Here is a 14,187-nt window from a genome sequence, read left to right as displayed (position 1 = left end):
TCGATCTCAAGGACGCATACTTTCATTCTTATGCATCCGGCCGACCGGAATTGGCTTTGTTTCCGGTGGGGAGATCAGATCTACCAGTTTTGCGCACTCCCTTTCGGGCTGTCCCTCGCACCATGGATTTTCACCATGGTGGTGAGACAGTTCTGTGCACTGGTGAGGTCCTAGGGTATCCGCCTGCGGGCTTATCTGGACGACTGATTCATCATGATCCAGTCCCAGAGCGGCTGTTCGCAAGATACCCTAATGGTTCTTTGAGAATCCAACTTGTTGGGGTTCTCGATCAACCGGGCAAATCCGGAGCTGACCCCGTCACAGACATTCACTTATCTGGGGATGTCTTTCGACACGGTCGCGTGGACTGTCCAGCCTTCTCAGAGAAGGGTGGACAAGCTCCAAGCTCAGATTCGCTCCACTTTGCCTCTCCTGATGGTTTCCATCCGTCTGGACTTGGTGGCTCGCTCGCATAGAGCGTCCACCTCGTCAGTTTATGCTTCCCACTGGAAGGCATGGACTGCCTGGTGTTCAGCTACAGGGGTGAGGTCGGTGGCTTCGCGCTCTATTCAGGTCGCCAACCGCCTCTCTTTCATGTCTTCGCAGGGCGCCTCAGGCTTCTCGTTGAGGTTCCGGCGCTTCGCTATCTCGGCGACTCTTTAGCAGATCGGTCGGTCTGTTCGAGTCGGGGGCGTTATAGCTGCAGTCATTAAAGGGGCTGCTCTTAGGGAAGCTAAAGCTCGTTTGCCCGCTCCCAAGTGGGACTTGTTTTTAATCCTGGAATTCCTATGTTCTGCGGATTTTGAGCCTTTGAGCGAGGCCATTCTGTTCAATGTCACTCGCTAAGCGCTGGTTCTTCTTTTGTTGGCAACGGCCCAACGGGGTAGCGAGGTCCACGCCCTGTTGGGTCAGCCTGGAGATATCTCCTTTGAGTCGGACGGTTTCGCATCTTTGCGTTTCCGGCCCGATCTCCTGGCCAAGAATCAGTCTCCGGGGCAGGCCTCTCCGCTGGTTAGAGTCAAGGCTCTGATCAGCGCGTTTGGCCCCGGATGACCTTGATTTGGTCAATTGCCCTGTGAGGGCTCTTTGTCTGTACTTAGCCCGGACTCAGCTGTTTCGGTCTAGTTCTCAGAAGTTGCTGTTTATCTCGCCCTTTTCTAGGCGCGAGTAAGGTTTGTCGAAGGTATCGTTGGCCTGGTGGGTGTCCTCGCTCATTAAGCAAGCTTATGAGTGGAGTCGCACAAAGAGGGGGGGGGGTCATGCCCTCCTTGCCACTTGACTCGGCCCGAGCCCATGATATGAGGGCGTGGGCATCCTCTCTGGCAGTACTGCGCTCCAGATGTCTAGAGGAGGTGCTGACAACTACGTTTTGGCGTTCTGAAGATGTTTTCTTAAACTTTTATCTTCGGGACGTCTCGGCTCTTCGACAGGATGGCTTCAGAGGCCTTCCAGTGCTCATAGCAGCAGGCCAGTTCCTGTCCAGAACTTGATGGTGAGTTTTGATTAATTTCTAGCCCACCGCCTTGTTGATGTTATCTGCTAATGTGATTCGGAGTAAGAATATGTTATTTAATGGAAAATTTCCTAGATAAATTTTCATTTAATTAATATACTTACCCGAATCACATACTGTATTCCCTCCCACCTGCCCCGCGTATGGTTTTAGGTTTTTCTAAGACCGTATGAGATAGGCACGTGTTCCTAGAGGAAGTGACGTGGCACACTCCCGTATGGGAGGTAACTCCCAGTGTGCTGGCCCATTACCAAAGCTACTTTCACTTTCGTTTTGGTGATGGGTTGCTTCCCTTTAAAATTTTTAGCCGGGTAAGCGTTTTTCAGTGATAAGCATCTCAGGTGACTCAATGCTAATGTGATTCGGGTAAGTATATTAATTAAATGAAAATTTATCTAGGAAATTTTCCATTAAGTATCACTTTTTGCAGAATCTGCAGGTTTTCTCTGTCCATAGCTGAGCTGTCCTAATCTTCGAGCAAGCTTTCCCTTTAAAATCATATAGTATGTGTCGCTTTTTGCAGAATCTGCATTAAATTACATATTCCTACTCCGAATCACATATAGCATTGACACAATCGGAGATGCTAGGTTCTGAAAAGGCTAACCGTCTAAGGGAAGCAACCCCAACCACAAAAAGAGTAAACGTAGCCATGGTAATGACCATACACCCGGGGAGTTACCTCCCATCGTGCATGCCACGTCACTACCGCTACTGAACACGTGGTTCATATCATTCGACCTTACAGCTTTCAGAGGAGCAGGTTGTTGAATTTTTGGCTCCCCAGTGGCTGTGCTGTTGGTGTTTGTTTTTGACACCCACTGGCCACTTTACCGTCAATCTTGCCTCCTGCTTCGTAGTTGGTGAGCTCTTTCCATTTTGGTCATTATTTTGACAAGAATGTTGTTGTAGTTGCTGATTTTCGTCCGTTTTTGGACTTGTAATAATTTCAGTAACTATCGTTGGCAGCCATTTTTGTTGTCAACATGGATTGACAGCTTTAACCCTAAGAGCCCTGACTGCAGTGCAGGCTCAGCAGCCTCTCCAGCCTGGAGGGTTTTGGCACTGTAGTGCAAATCTGATGGATACTTCACTAAAGCGCTTCTAACTCTGCAACTAATAGTTGTAGACACATAAAATTTGGTGTGTTGTATGATAAGTGCATGGTCTTACCTGTTGAGTAGCAGTCAGTACCTTCTGAAGTGTGTAAAGTTCAAAGAAATCCTTCTTCCAAGTCACAAACACAACACCAAAAAGTATGTAAACGCACCACTCTGGCACAGTTGTTCCAGCAAGTCACAGGATGTTTCTGTCTCACATTTGCATCGAAGCCCGCGCACAGGTCTTGTGCACTCAAATCACCACTTGTTTCACTCGATTGAGACGAAGAAACGTCGCATTCGGCATCATAATCACTGTCATTGTCGAGGAAAATCTCGTCAAGAACCTGCCTCAACGAGTAGCGGCGTTGGTTGCTCATATTTCGCAGGGAAAATGCTCAAAAAACACTCAATCGGACGATTTTCGTTCGCCAAATTGCTCCAAACAAAGAAGAAGGAAGTGGGAACAGATTTACCTCCCTTGCCTGTGACCTGTCTTTATATTTAGATCAGAAACAAGGTCAGAGAAGATGCGTGTCACCGCCCGACAGTTTGTCGGGCACAGGCGTTGAAAGCTACTAAGGAGCGCCCGACAAACTGTCGGGCGCAGGGCAGAAAAAGTTAAGATGTGGCTAGGCCGATGTATTTTGGAGGTAAACGTTTTATTACCTTCTTGCTTTCTGCTTTGATTAGTTGGTAAGCTTGTTCCTTTTTGTCATTAGTTTGACAGGAATTTATCTGTAGTTGCTGACTTTTCGTCCGTTTGGACTCCTAAATGCGTTTCAGTAACTTATTGTGTGGTCGCCATTTTGGCTGCTCAGCTTGGCTGACAGCGTCTTAATGTGGCTAGGCCTATGTTATGGTGAGGGTCTCCTTACTTTACCTGCGTTATTGCCTTCTGCTTTGTTAGTTGGTAAGCCATTGCCTATTTCGTCATTAGTTTGACAGGAATTTTAGTTATTGCTTAATTTTCGTCCGTTTTTGGACTTCTAAATTTTGTCCAGTAACTTATCGCTTGGCCGCCATTTTGTTGATCAGCTTTGCTGACAGTGGTTTACATGGCTAGGCTTTAGCAGGTATCTACCAGTCCGTAGGACTTGTTGTTTCGGACTAAACATGTTTTTCTGTTGTATCCGTTACTTTTTCTGCCCCGAACAAACACTTTGTGGGGCAGTCAAATACTGTTGTATGTACTGTTTCTTCTCGCTCGCCTTCTCTGCCGTTAGCAGATCAGGTGTCACTGGTGTCTTCGTTATCTACGTCGGTTCCGGAGATTCGTACTTTGGTATGAGAAGAAATGGTGCGTGCCAAGCCTGCGACTTCCGTCGTTCCCGCGGTCTGTGGGTGACGTCAGCTCCTTGGCTGCCTTGACGCTTCCGGCCGAGACGTTGTCTAAGGCGGATGTTTTGCTTCTTCGTCTTCTACCGCTGTGGTTGGCGACTCAAGTAAGTCGAGCTGGTCCACAGGTCCTCGTGAGACCGTCGGACGCTCCCTGCTGGGACACAGCTCTTTTCGGCGGGTTCACGACCCGTAAACCCCTGTTCAGTCGCACCCTGGCTTCGACGAAGACCATTGTGTGGCTGAGCAATGGCGGCAGCCGTTTCCGGCTGCTGCGCTTCCGGCACTCGCCGGAAGCATAGGTCCCCTGATGTGCGCACCCGCTGTGGTCGTTTCCGGGGTTGACCGGACGTTGCCTTTCGGGCATTCGGGCTTCCGGCCCCCGTCCTCGCATTCGGCGCTTCCGCTTTTCGCGGTCTCGTCTGGTGCTTTTCCGGCTCCGCCCGGATTTACTGCTTCTTTCGCTTCCACTTCCTCCCGGATGTCGGTAGCTGAGGAGCAGCGCCAGCCCTTCGGGCAGGTGTTGTCTCAGCCCTGGCCACGGCAGTCAGCGTTTCAACCTTCGGTTGTCGCGTCGACTGCCGTTCCGGTTCCTGCGGCTGCAGGCTTGCCGTCTTCTCACTCTTATCCTGGTCAGGGCATGAGTTTGGACGACGTTGGGGGGGGACGGATTTCCGGTTTCCGGTTATGCCGTTTCACCGGCCTTCCACCAGTAACGTGGACTTCGGTCTTTCGCCGGATGTTTCGGACATTCAGTCTGTCGTCAGCGATTCCACACGTGCTGGTTATCCGGAAAAAGGTTTAACGCTGTCCTCTAAGCTGCGGCAGAGGTCACGTCGAGGTATTTTCCGGACGGGGCTTCGGCCTCCTACACTTCCTGTCTGGAAGCATAGGTTCTCCATCACAAGCGCACGTAGTGGCTTGTCTGGGGTTGATTGAGGACTGGCCTACGGGCGTTCGGGTTCCGGCCCCAGTCCTCTGTTCTGTCTCACTCTTGTTCCGTCGTGGGCATTTGTGTTTCACAGCAAGTGCGGCAGCCGTTTTCGGCGCGGTGTTTCCGGTTTTACTGGAAGCATAAGTCCTCCATTTCAAGTACACGTTGCTGTTTTGACTGGAGTTGACAGAGGACTGGCCTACGGGCGTTCGGGCTTCCGGCCTCAGTCTACTCTATGCAACTTTCGCTTCCGTTTTTTGCGGTTTTGTCTGCTGCATTTCCGGCTCTGTTCGGATACACTACTCCTCTTCCTGACACTCCTTCTCGGAGGTCGGTGGGTGAGGAACAGCGGCTGGCCTACGGGCATTTAGGCTTTCAGCCTCAGCCGGGGCAGTCTTCACTCTACCTGTTGGGTGTTGCGGTTACTGCCTATTCAGTTCGGGTGGCCCTAGACGTTTCCCCTATTCACGACCGTCATTAGGGGGATGAGTCAGGTCTTTTCCGGTTGGATGGGTTTCCGGTTTCCGGTCATCTCATTCATCAGTTTACCACCAGCAACTGTGACTTCGGTTGCGTTCGTAGCTGAACTATTCTGGTTCTCAGGCTTTAGTCAGCAATCGGACACGTTCGGGATTTCCGTCGAAGCTCGAAGCTGCGACTCAGGATTTCCCATTGGGTGCATCGACTTTGGTGGCTTCCTTGTTGGTTGACTTTGTTGTCGATGTCGGACTTCCGTTCCGCGAAGGTAGGATGTTTTCCTACTTCCGGTTCCTTAGTCACCTTTGGCGGGTACCACGGTTTGCAGGTTTTGGCTATGCCTTCTCCTCCCGGAAGTGGTATCTCTAGCGTTTTGGTTCTGCCGCTGTTTCTACCTTGGTTCAGTTCCGGAACACGCTCAGCCCCGGCTGGCTTCGGCTACACGGGCTTCACCTTTGTTCCTCCTTGCTTAATTCAGCTTTTGGAACTTGCCTCCTTTCTCTACTCTGTTGGCCAGCCCTTGCTAGGGTGAGCGAAGAGCAGATGAGGCTGCCCTTCCTTCACTACGCTCGTACGGCGGGTGTCGGAGGGACTTGTTTCTTTCGCATTCTCTGTTCCCTGAACAGTCAAAGAGAGTCACTTAAGCTTTGCTCGCAGTAGAGATTCAGTCGAGTAGAGATCACCAGGTCTCTGACTGCTTTACAAGGGTTGAAGTAAGGTAAAGCTAGCATCCTCAGGGAAGCATGCTTCGGAGAAGCATGCTCAATCCTCTGGTTAAGCTAAGCTGGCAGCCATTAGGCAGCCTCCATTGGAATACTTCTTTCCGTCTTCGGTTGGGGTAACAGTTGTTTCAGCCACGGGCTGCTGCTGTTGTATTTCCGGGTTTACCGGCGATGTTGTTTTTCTCACCGACGTTTCTTGGTACGTCGGGGTGGATGGAATAACGGCCGACCTTAGGGAGTCGGGGTTTTTAGCCTTGGCCGGGCAACAGCCATTCCGCGTTTTGGCGATGGTGGTTGTTGCCTTCCCGTTTCTTGTGGCTTCGGACTTCGTCTTTTCTTTCCTTTGTTCTCACTTTTAAGGAGATTGGATAGGACGATTTCCGTTTGGGCGGGGTTCTCTGGCTTCAGGTTACCCCTTTTTGGCCACAAACACTTGGACTATGGTCCTTGGTTGTCTTTCACCGAGTCTGACTCTGTCTTTCTCTAGTGAACAGGCGCGTTCTGGTGTTTCGTCCAAACTTAAGGTACGCTTGAGTTGGTCTCGGAAGTAACATTCAGATTTTCCTGAGGGGGCATTGTCTTTGACAATGGATGTTTGAGGAGTGGTTTTTTGTGGCTTTCCTCCTCTCTCAGGTTTTGGCTACTTTTCTCCTTCGGGCAGAGGTTTAGCTAATGTTTCGGTTCCTGTGAATTCCGTCTTGGTCTCTTCTTCCTCATCATGGCATGAGGTGAGTCAGGATGACGTCCGTTGGGTCGGGTTTCTTTTATAGTCGCCCGTCTACAAAAGGCAACTTTGACTAGGGCGGTTGTCCGTTTTTCTCCTTGTTTGACTCTGTCTTTCAGAGAGGGACAGACGCGCTCTGGGTTTTTGGCCAAACTCAGGAAGGCTCTTGATTTGGCCGGGAAGTTAACTGCCTGTTTATTCCCTGAGAACTCTTGTTTCGGGAGTCTTATGGCTGGCTGGCTTCACGGTTTACGTTTACCAGTCTTGGTTTTCTGCTTTCGGTTTTGGATTCACTCTCAATTACCTTCAAGCAACACTCTGGCTTTTAGCCATTTTGTTTATGGTTGCCAGTCACACCGGCCTTTGACCACCGGGGGTCCACACTTCCGGTGGCTTACGCTCAGTCGTAAGTGGCTGCTGTCGTGTGCTACCTCTCTCTCTGCGTTCGCAGAGACCGGCAGAGGAAAACTGGCGACCTTCTATTTGTGAGTTTTCTCTTCGAGGTGGACTCTGGTACTTAGTGCTCGGATGTCTTTCTCTCGCTCTTTCGTGGGGATTGGTCACTCTTATTTTGAGCTGACTTCTTTCTCACAGGCCTTTCGGGCTTTACTACATCCCAAGGTTTGCAGACTTTGGCATGGTTGTCTTAGGGTCACCGCGAGGGTTCGTCCTTCTCAGCTTTGAGGGGACAACCTTACGCACGGATCTTTTCAGGACATTAGCATTTCCTTCCAATAAAAGGGGGGGGGGGGGGGGAGCTTGTCTTTCCCTTGGCTCGCCAGGGTTATTAATCCAAGGCTTGGGTCTATTCCTGTGCTGTTTTTTACGGCTAGGAGATTCGAAGAAGTGCTGAGTACAGCTTACTGGATCTCTGAGGTTGTCTCTTTCACTTTTTGCCTGAGATACATCTCGGCTGTCAATCAGGACTTTCCTCGGTTCCCTCACTGCCTGTTGGCAGTGGGCCAGCCCTGGCAAGGGTTTTTTGAGTGGGTTAGATTTTCTTTCCCACTGGGCCCTTCCTGACTTTTTTGGCAGCGGTCCAGTTTTCCGGCAAGGTTTTTTGAGTGAGTTAGATTTTTCTTTCCCACCGCCTTGTTGTGGCAATCTGCTATATGTGATTCGGAGTAGGAATATGTAATTTAATCGAAAATTTTATTGTAAATTTTCATTTGATTAATATACCTACCCGAATCACATAGTGTATTCCCTCCCGCCAACCCCGCTTTTGATTTTGAGAATTTATTCTTTAGGTCGAATGATATGAACCACGTGTTCAGTAGCGGTAGTGACGTGGCATGCACGATGGGAGGTAACTCCCCGGGTGTATGGTCATTACCATGGCTACGTTTACACTTTTTGTGGTTGGGGTTGCTTCCCTTAGACGGTTAGCCTTTTCAGAACCTAGCATCTCCGATTGTGTCAATGCTATATGTGATTCGGGTAGGTATATTAATCGATTTTGTTTTCTGTCCATATAGCAGAGCTGTCCTGATCTTCAAGCAAGCTGTCCCTGTAAAAATCGTATTGTCTCACTTTTTTTCTGCAAACTTTTGCTAGTCCACCTTAAGAAAGTTTCAATCTGTTCCTTCCACAGTGGAGCTGGTTCTCTTCTGTCAACCCAGTGCTCTTCAGATCAACATCTACCATGAGATCCTGCGAACAAGCGTTGTGCGTTCATGCCTGATGGGGAGGGGGAGTGGGGCAGGGAAAGGGGCGGGAGCCCCCCACCTGTTAGCCATCGCAGCCCTGAAACAGTTGTGCAACCACCCCAAACTTATCGCACCCAAAGTCTTCAAGGCCTCCGAAGCATTGACTGAGGATGGTGATGCTGTTGACATAAGTGATGGGGTGAGTTGTGAGGAGTTGGAACGGAGTGTGGTGGTGTGGGTGTACCTGCTTTGTTGTTGTTGAAAATGCAGGCTGGTGGTTGTTCATTGCCTTGGTAGAGGTTAATTAGATGCCTTCGATTGAAGGGGATCATTTTCACCCCTCCTTTTTTAGACCTAAATTTCTAAGATTTGGGGGGGTCTTAAAATGGGGGTTCCAGTGTACTGATAGACCATGGCAGTTGTCATGATGTAATCTTTATAAAACTCTATGTGTTCAGGACAGCCTGTTCTCAGGCCTTGCAGACAGGTATCACACAGAGCTGTAATGATGTAATCTTTATAAAACTCTGTGTGTTCAGGACAGCCTGTTCTCAGGCCTTGCAGACAGGTATCACACAGAGCTGTAATGATGTAATCTTTATAAAACTCTGTGTGTTCAGGACAGCCTGTTCTCAGGCCTTGCAGACAGGTATCACACAGAGCTGTAATGATGTAATCTTTATAAAACTCTGTGTGTGTTCAGGACAGCCTGTTCTCAGGCCTTGCAGACAGGTATCACACAGAGCTGTAATGATGTAATCTTTATAAAACTCTGTGTGTTCAGGACAGCCTGTTCTCAGGCCTTGCAGACAGGTATCACACAGAGCTGTAATGATGTAATCTTTATAAAACTCTGTGTGTGTTCAGGACTGATGATGTCATTTGTATGGAGTCGACGCACGTGCGAGGATATGTATGTGTGGGGTGGGGGGGGGCGCGGGAGATGGAAGCTTGCTGTATGTTATGTAATGTATATATTGTGTGTGATACGTGGAAATGTGATACTATTTATTTGCATGTATGATACAGGTACAAATGTGATAATTGTAGGCTTATACTAGTGATTACTGTGTGTGATACATGAAATGTGATATGAATGCTGTTTTTGAGTCACTTGAGAAAAAGTGACTCTATGTAATCGGTCAGTGTTAGTCTGTCCGGCCGTCCGTAGACACCACCTTAACGTTGGACTTTTCTCGGAAACTATCAAAGCGATCCGGCTCATATTTTGTTTAGTCGTGACCTCCAATGACCTCTACACTTTAACGATGGTTTCGTTGACCTTTGACCTTTTTCAAGGTCACAGGTCAGCGTCAAAGGAAAAATTAGACATTTTATATCTTTGACAAAGTTCATCGGATGTGATTGAAACTTTGTAGGATTATTCTTTACATCAAAGTATTTACATCTGTAGCCTTTTACGAACGTTATCAGAAAAACAAGGGAGATAACTAGCCTTTTCTGTTCGGCAACACACAACTTAACGTTGGGCTTTTCTCGGAAACTATAAAAGTGACCGGGCTCAAATTTTATGTGAACGTGACTCCCAGTGACCTCTACACTTTGACGTCTGCTTTGGTGACCTTTGACCTTTTTCAAGGTCACAGGTATGTCTTGAAGGAAAAAAATTGAAATATCATATCTCTGAAACTATTCATCGGATTTGATTCAAACTTTATAGGATTATTCTTTACATCAAATTATTTACATCTGTATTGTGTTGTGAATAGCAATTTCTTCCTGTCCATCTGATGCCTCATATAATATTCAGAACTGCGAAAGTGACTCGATCGAGCGTTTGCTCTTCTTGTTATATGTTATACTCTTACTTTCTCCCAAGCGCAAGACAAATTCTTCTTTGAAAATTGAAGCCAATAAAATTTGAGTTGAGTTGAGTTGAGTTGAGCCTGTTCTCAGGCCGTGCAGACAGGTATCACACAGAGCTGTAATGATGTAATCTTTATAAAACTCTGTGTGTTCAGGACAGCCTGTTCTCAGGCCTTGCAGACAGGTATCGCACAGAGCTGTAATGATGTAATCTTTATAAAACTCTGTGTGTGTTCAGGACAGCCTGTTCTCAGGCCTTGCAGACAGGTATCACACAGAGCTGTAATGATGTAATCTTTATAAAACTCTGTGTGTTCAGGACAGCCTGTTCTCAGGCCTTGCAGACAGGTATCACACAGAGCTGTAATGATGTAATCTTTATAAAACTCTGTGTGTTCAGGACAGCCTGTTCACAGGCCTTGCAGACAAGTATCATACAGAGCTGAGTGCAGCGGGTGTGAGCTGTGGCGACTCTGGAAAGTTGGCTGCTCTGAATGTCATCCTTGCAAATGTCTTCGGCCACTGCCCTCAAGAGAAGGTGGTCCTCGTCTCAAACCACACCAAGGTGAAGTTGTTATGCTCCGAAGTCTGCAGTGGGATTCTGGTCAAATGCATTTCTTACCTTAACCCTCACCGGATTACGCTTTGGACTACAGAGTCCGGATGATGGAAAGAAGGATTCAACGTAAAAATTATGGGTCGTAGACAACCAACGCAATCCAAAAAGGAATAAACTTTTTACGGCCTCTTTGCAGAGTATTGGTGTTACAAGACTGATGCCATCAGAATAGGGCTAAACACCGTAAAAGCCTTCTTTAACAGGGGTGTTCCTAGAAATTTGGCTTTGCTGGTCAAAGGATCACCTCTCCAAAAAAACACTGGTCATTTGACCAGCTGATGGAAAAAGTGTTGGTCATGCGGCCCAGTCGCGATTGATTCTTAAAAAATAGTTTTTCTTTTTGCATTTAATATCATATTCTTACTCCGAATCACATTAGCATTGAGTCACCTGAGATGCTTATCACTGAAAAACGCTTACCCGGCTAAAGAATTTAAAGGGAAGCAACCCCATCACCAAAACGAAAGTGAAAGTAGCTTTGGTAATGGGCCAGTACACCGGGAGTTACCTCCCATACGGGTGTATGCCACGTCACTTCCTCTAGGAACACGTGCCTATTATCATACGTCTTTTTCACCTCGGAGAGGACGGTTCACTTTTTGACGCTCTGTGGCTGACCTTGTGTGTTTGAGTGACACCCGCCGGCCACGTTACCCAGCTTGTCTGCTCGCCTTGCCTACAGTTTGGTGAGCTCGTTCCCGTTTGTTGTTGGTTGTTTGCGCTGTTTCGTTACTGTACGTTGTCCGTTTTTTACGGACTTGTGTGTCAGTGACTTGCGTGTTTCGCCATTTTGTTGTGTGAGTTAGTTAGCTAACTCGTGTGACTTTGCTAGTAGCTCTGCGTGCCCTCTTTCTGTTTGGGCAAGTGTAGCTTTAGTATTTTGTTGACGCGTAAGCGTGTGTGTTTACTGTCTTTTCAGTCGTTTTGACTTACGTTTCAGTAAATCTTTTTGGCTTTGCCACGTGTTGTTGACGTTTGTGTCAGTGTCTTGCGTGTCGCCATTTTGTTGTGTGAGTTAGTTTTCTAGCTCGTGTGACTTTGTTTGTAGCTCTCCGTGCCTCTGCTTGTGGGGCAAGTTTAGCTATAGTATTTTGTTAACGCATTAGTGCGTGTGTTTACTGAATTTTCCAGTCGTTTAGACTTATGTTTCAGTAAAAAATTTTTCGCGTTGCCACGTGTTGTTGTCAACATGTCTGATTCAGACAAGCGCCGTGGCAAGTCGGACCCCAAGGGGAAAATTAAGGCTAAGTCTTCCTCTTCCAAAGCAACTTTACTTGTTACAGACCAAGAGCGTAACACTTTGTTGGCTGTACCAATTTCGGCGCCTAGCGCTGTTACTACTTCTGCTTCTTTTGCGGCGCCTAGCGCTACTGTTACTTCTGCACCTGTCTCTACATCGGAGACTTCGTCTTCTTTGTTAGCACCTGGACAAGGTGCGTTGGTTTCCTCTCTGTTAAAGTCACTGGTTCCAGAAATCCGCAGCTTGGTGCAGGCAGAATTTCAGCGTTCCGTCGCCAGCAGTTCGGCGTTTCCGGCATCTGGCAGTGACGTCCGGGCATTGGCTTCCGTGTCTTTGTCCTCCACTTCCGGCTTGGAGCAGCGTCCTCCCTCTTCAGCGTCGGTTGGTAAGCAGAGCTGGTCCGATAGCCCTCGTGAGGCGCCTGGACGTTCTCCTTCGGGGGACAGCTCTTTCGCATCGGGTCACGACCGATACCTTGCTGATCTTTCATTTCCGGCGATAACCTACGAGGCCCCGGACTTGTTCGAACAGCGGCGGCAGTCGGTTTCGACTGCCGCATTTCCGGCACTTGCCGGAAGTGATGATCCGTCCGCTCCGGCACGCTACGGCGGTCGCGGCAGGATGGAGTATTCACTGACTTCCGGTCCTTCCGGATCGCGAAGTCAACCAGTGCAGTCTTCACTTCCGCATTTTGCGGTTCCGTTGACTACACTTCCGGTTTCGGCCGGAAACGCTTCTTCCTCTTCTGGTGGTTCCTTCCGGATACCAGATAGTGGATTACAGCGTGCGCCTTCCGGCTTTCAAGCGCCTAGGCTTGAGCAGGCATCACTCCACTCAGTCGGGGGAGTGACGTCAGCTCATCCAGCTCCGGTTTTTGCGGATGGTCGTCCTGCTTACCCTTTACCTTCAGGATTTTGGGCGGCAGGATGACGTTAGTGCTCAGGCTTTTCCGGTTTCCGGTTTGCCAGGGCATGCTTCTGCTTCCGGAACTGGTGACTTCGGTCATGGTTCCACGTGTGACTATTCTGATGCTCCATCAGTGGTCAGCGAGGAGTCGCGGGGCGTGTTTCCGTCGAAGCTCAAGTCTGTTCTTGACGTCGCGGCGGAAGTAACGTCTCGTTATTTTCCTGAAGGGGTGGTGGCTGCGGACTCTTCCGCATCATTCGTTCCTTCTGCCATGGCGGACTTCCGGCCGGCACAGGAGGATGTTTCTTCCTTCCGGTTTGCCGAGTCTCCGTCAGTGGCTTACCAACTTTCGCATTCACTGGTTCGTCCAGCACATGCGGGGAGTGGTATTCGGCCAGTGCCTGTTCCGTTACTGCTTCCTTTTGGTCCAGTTCCGGAATCAGCGCAGCAGTGGGTGGCTTCAGCTGCCCAAGCCTCTTCCTTCGTGCCTACGGTCAATAGGAAGCTTGGCATGCCCAATCAGAGCCAGAATTGGCTGGCGTCTTTTGCACTCCCTAGGGCTACCCTTCCGGTTTCCCGGGAATTGCTGCCTCTTCTGACTAAACCGATCAAGCGTGATTCGGTTTTGCCGGTTTCCGAGGCTTCCCTCCTCTCTGCTGAGGAGGTTGGACGTCGGCAGATCGAACTGTCCTCCATTGCGGAGACTCTCGTTCGGGCTCTGTCTCGGGCATTGACCGATTCGCTAGTTCCTTTCACTCTCAGTGAAGAACAGAATGCGGACGATGTCTCTGCGCTTTTGGCCGCATTGGCCAAGGTCAATGAGGAACAATTGCGTCTTTCCTCCCTGCAGTACACCCAAGCGGTACTCTGCAGGAGGGATCTCTTCCTCTCGCAGTCCCAATTCACGGAACTGGCTACTAGGGAGACCTTGAGAGTCTCCCCGGTCTCAGAGGAGTCTCTCTTCTGTCCGCTGGCACTGGATGCCAGACAGAAGGAGATTCAGTCAAACAAGGACAGTCAGTTCCTTGACTACACTCTGAAGGGGGTAAAACAGTCTCAGCCTTCTAAACAGAAGCAGGCTCAGACATCGTCTAACCCCAAGCCAGCTCAGAAGCGGCAGGCTCCGCCGGCCGCTCGT

At 49.1% G+C, this 14,187-nt stretch overlaps 1 protein-coding gene across 3 annotated transcripts in view; it reads left to right on the top strand.

Moving 5' to 3' along the window:
• Positions 1-14,187, top strand: part of LOC138959939 (DNA repair and recombination protein RAD54B-like) — a 57,867-nt gene that overhangs the window by 23,595 nt on the left and 20,085 nt on the right. For all 3 annotated transcript variants that reach the window (XM_070331619.1, XM_070331620.1, XM_070331621.1), the window contains exons 17-18: positions 8,403-8,656; positions 10,685-10,849. In XM_070331619.1, the coding sequence (XP_070187720.1) occupies positions 8,403-8,656; positions 10,685-10,849 (419 nt within the window). The remainder of the gene's footprint in view (positions 1-8,402; positions 8,657-10,684; positions 10,850-14,187) is intronic.

Source organism: Littorina saxatilis, linkage group LG2 (assembly GCF_037325665.1).
Source record: "Littorina saxatilis isolate snail1 linkage group LG2, US_GU_Lsax_2.0, whole genome shotgun sequence".
NCBI lineage: Eukaryota > Metazoa > Mollusca > Gastropoda > Littorinimorpha > Littorinidae > Littorina > Littorina saxatilis.
Note: the sequence above shows the minus strand (reverse complement) of the source record. Positions and strands in the feature narration are given on the sequence as shown.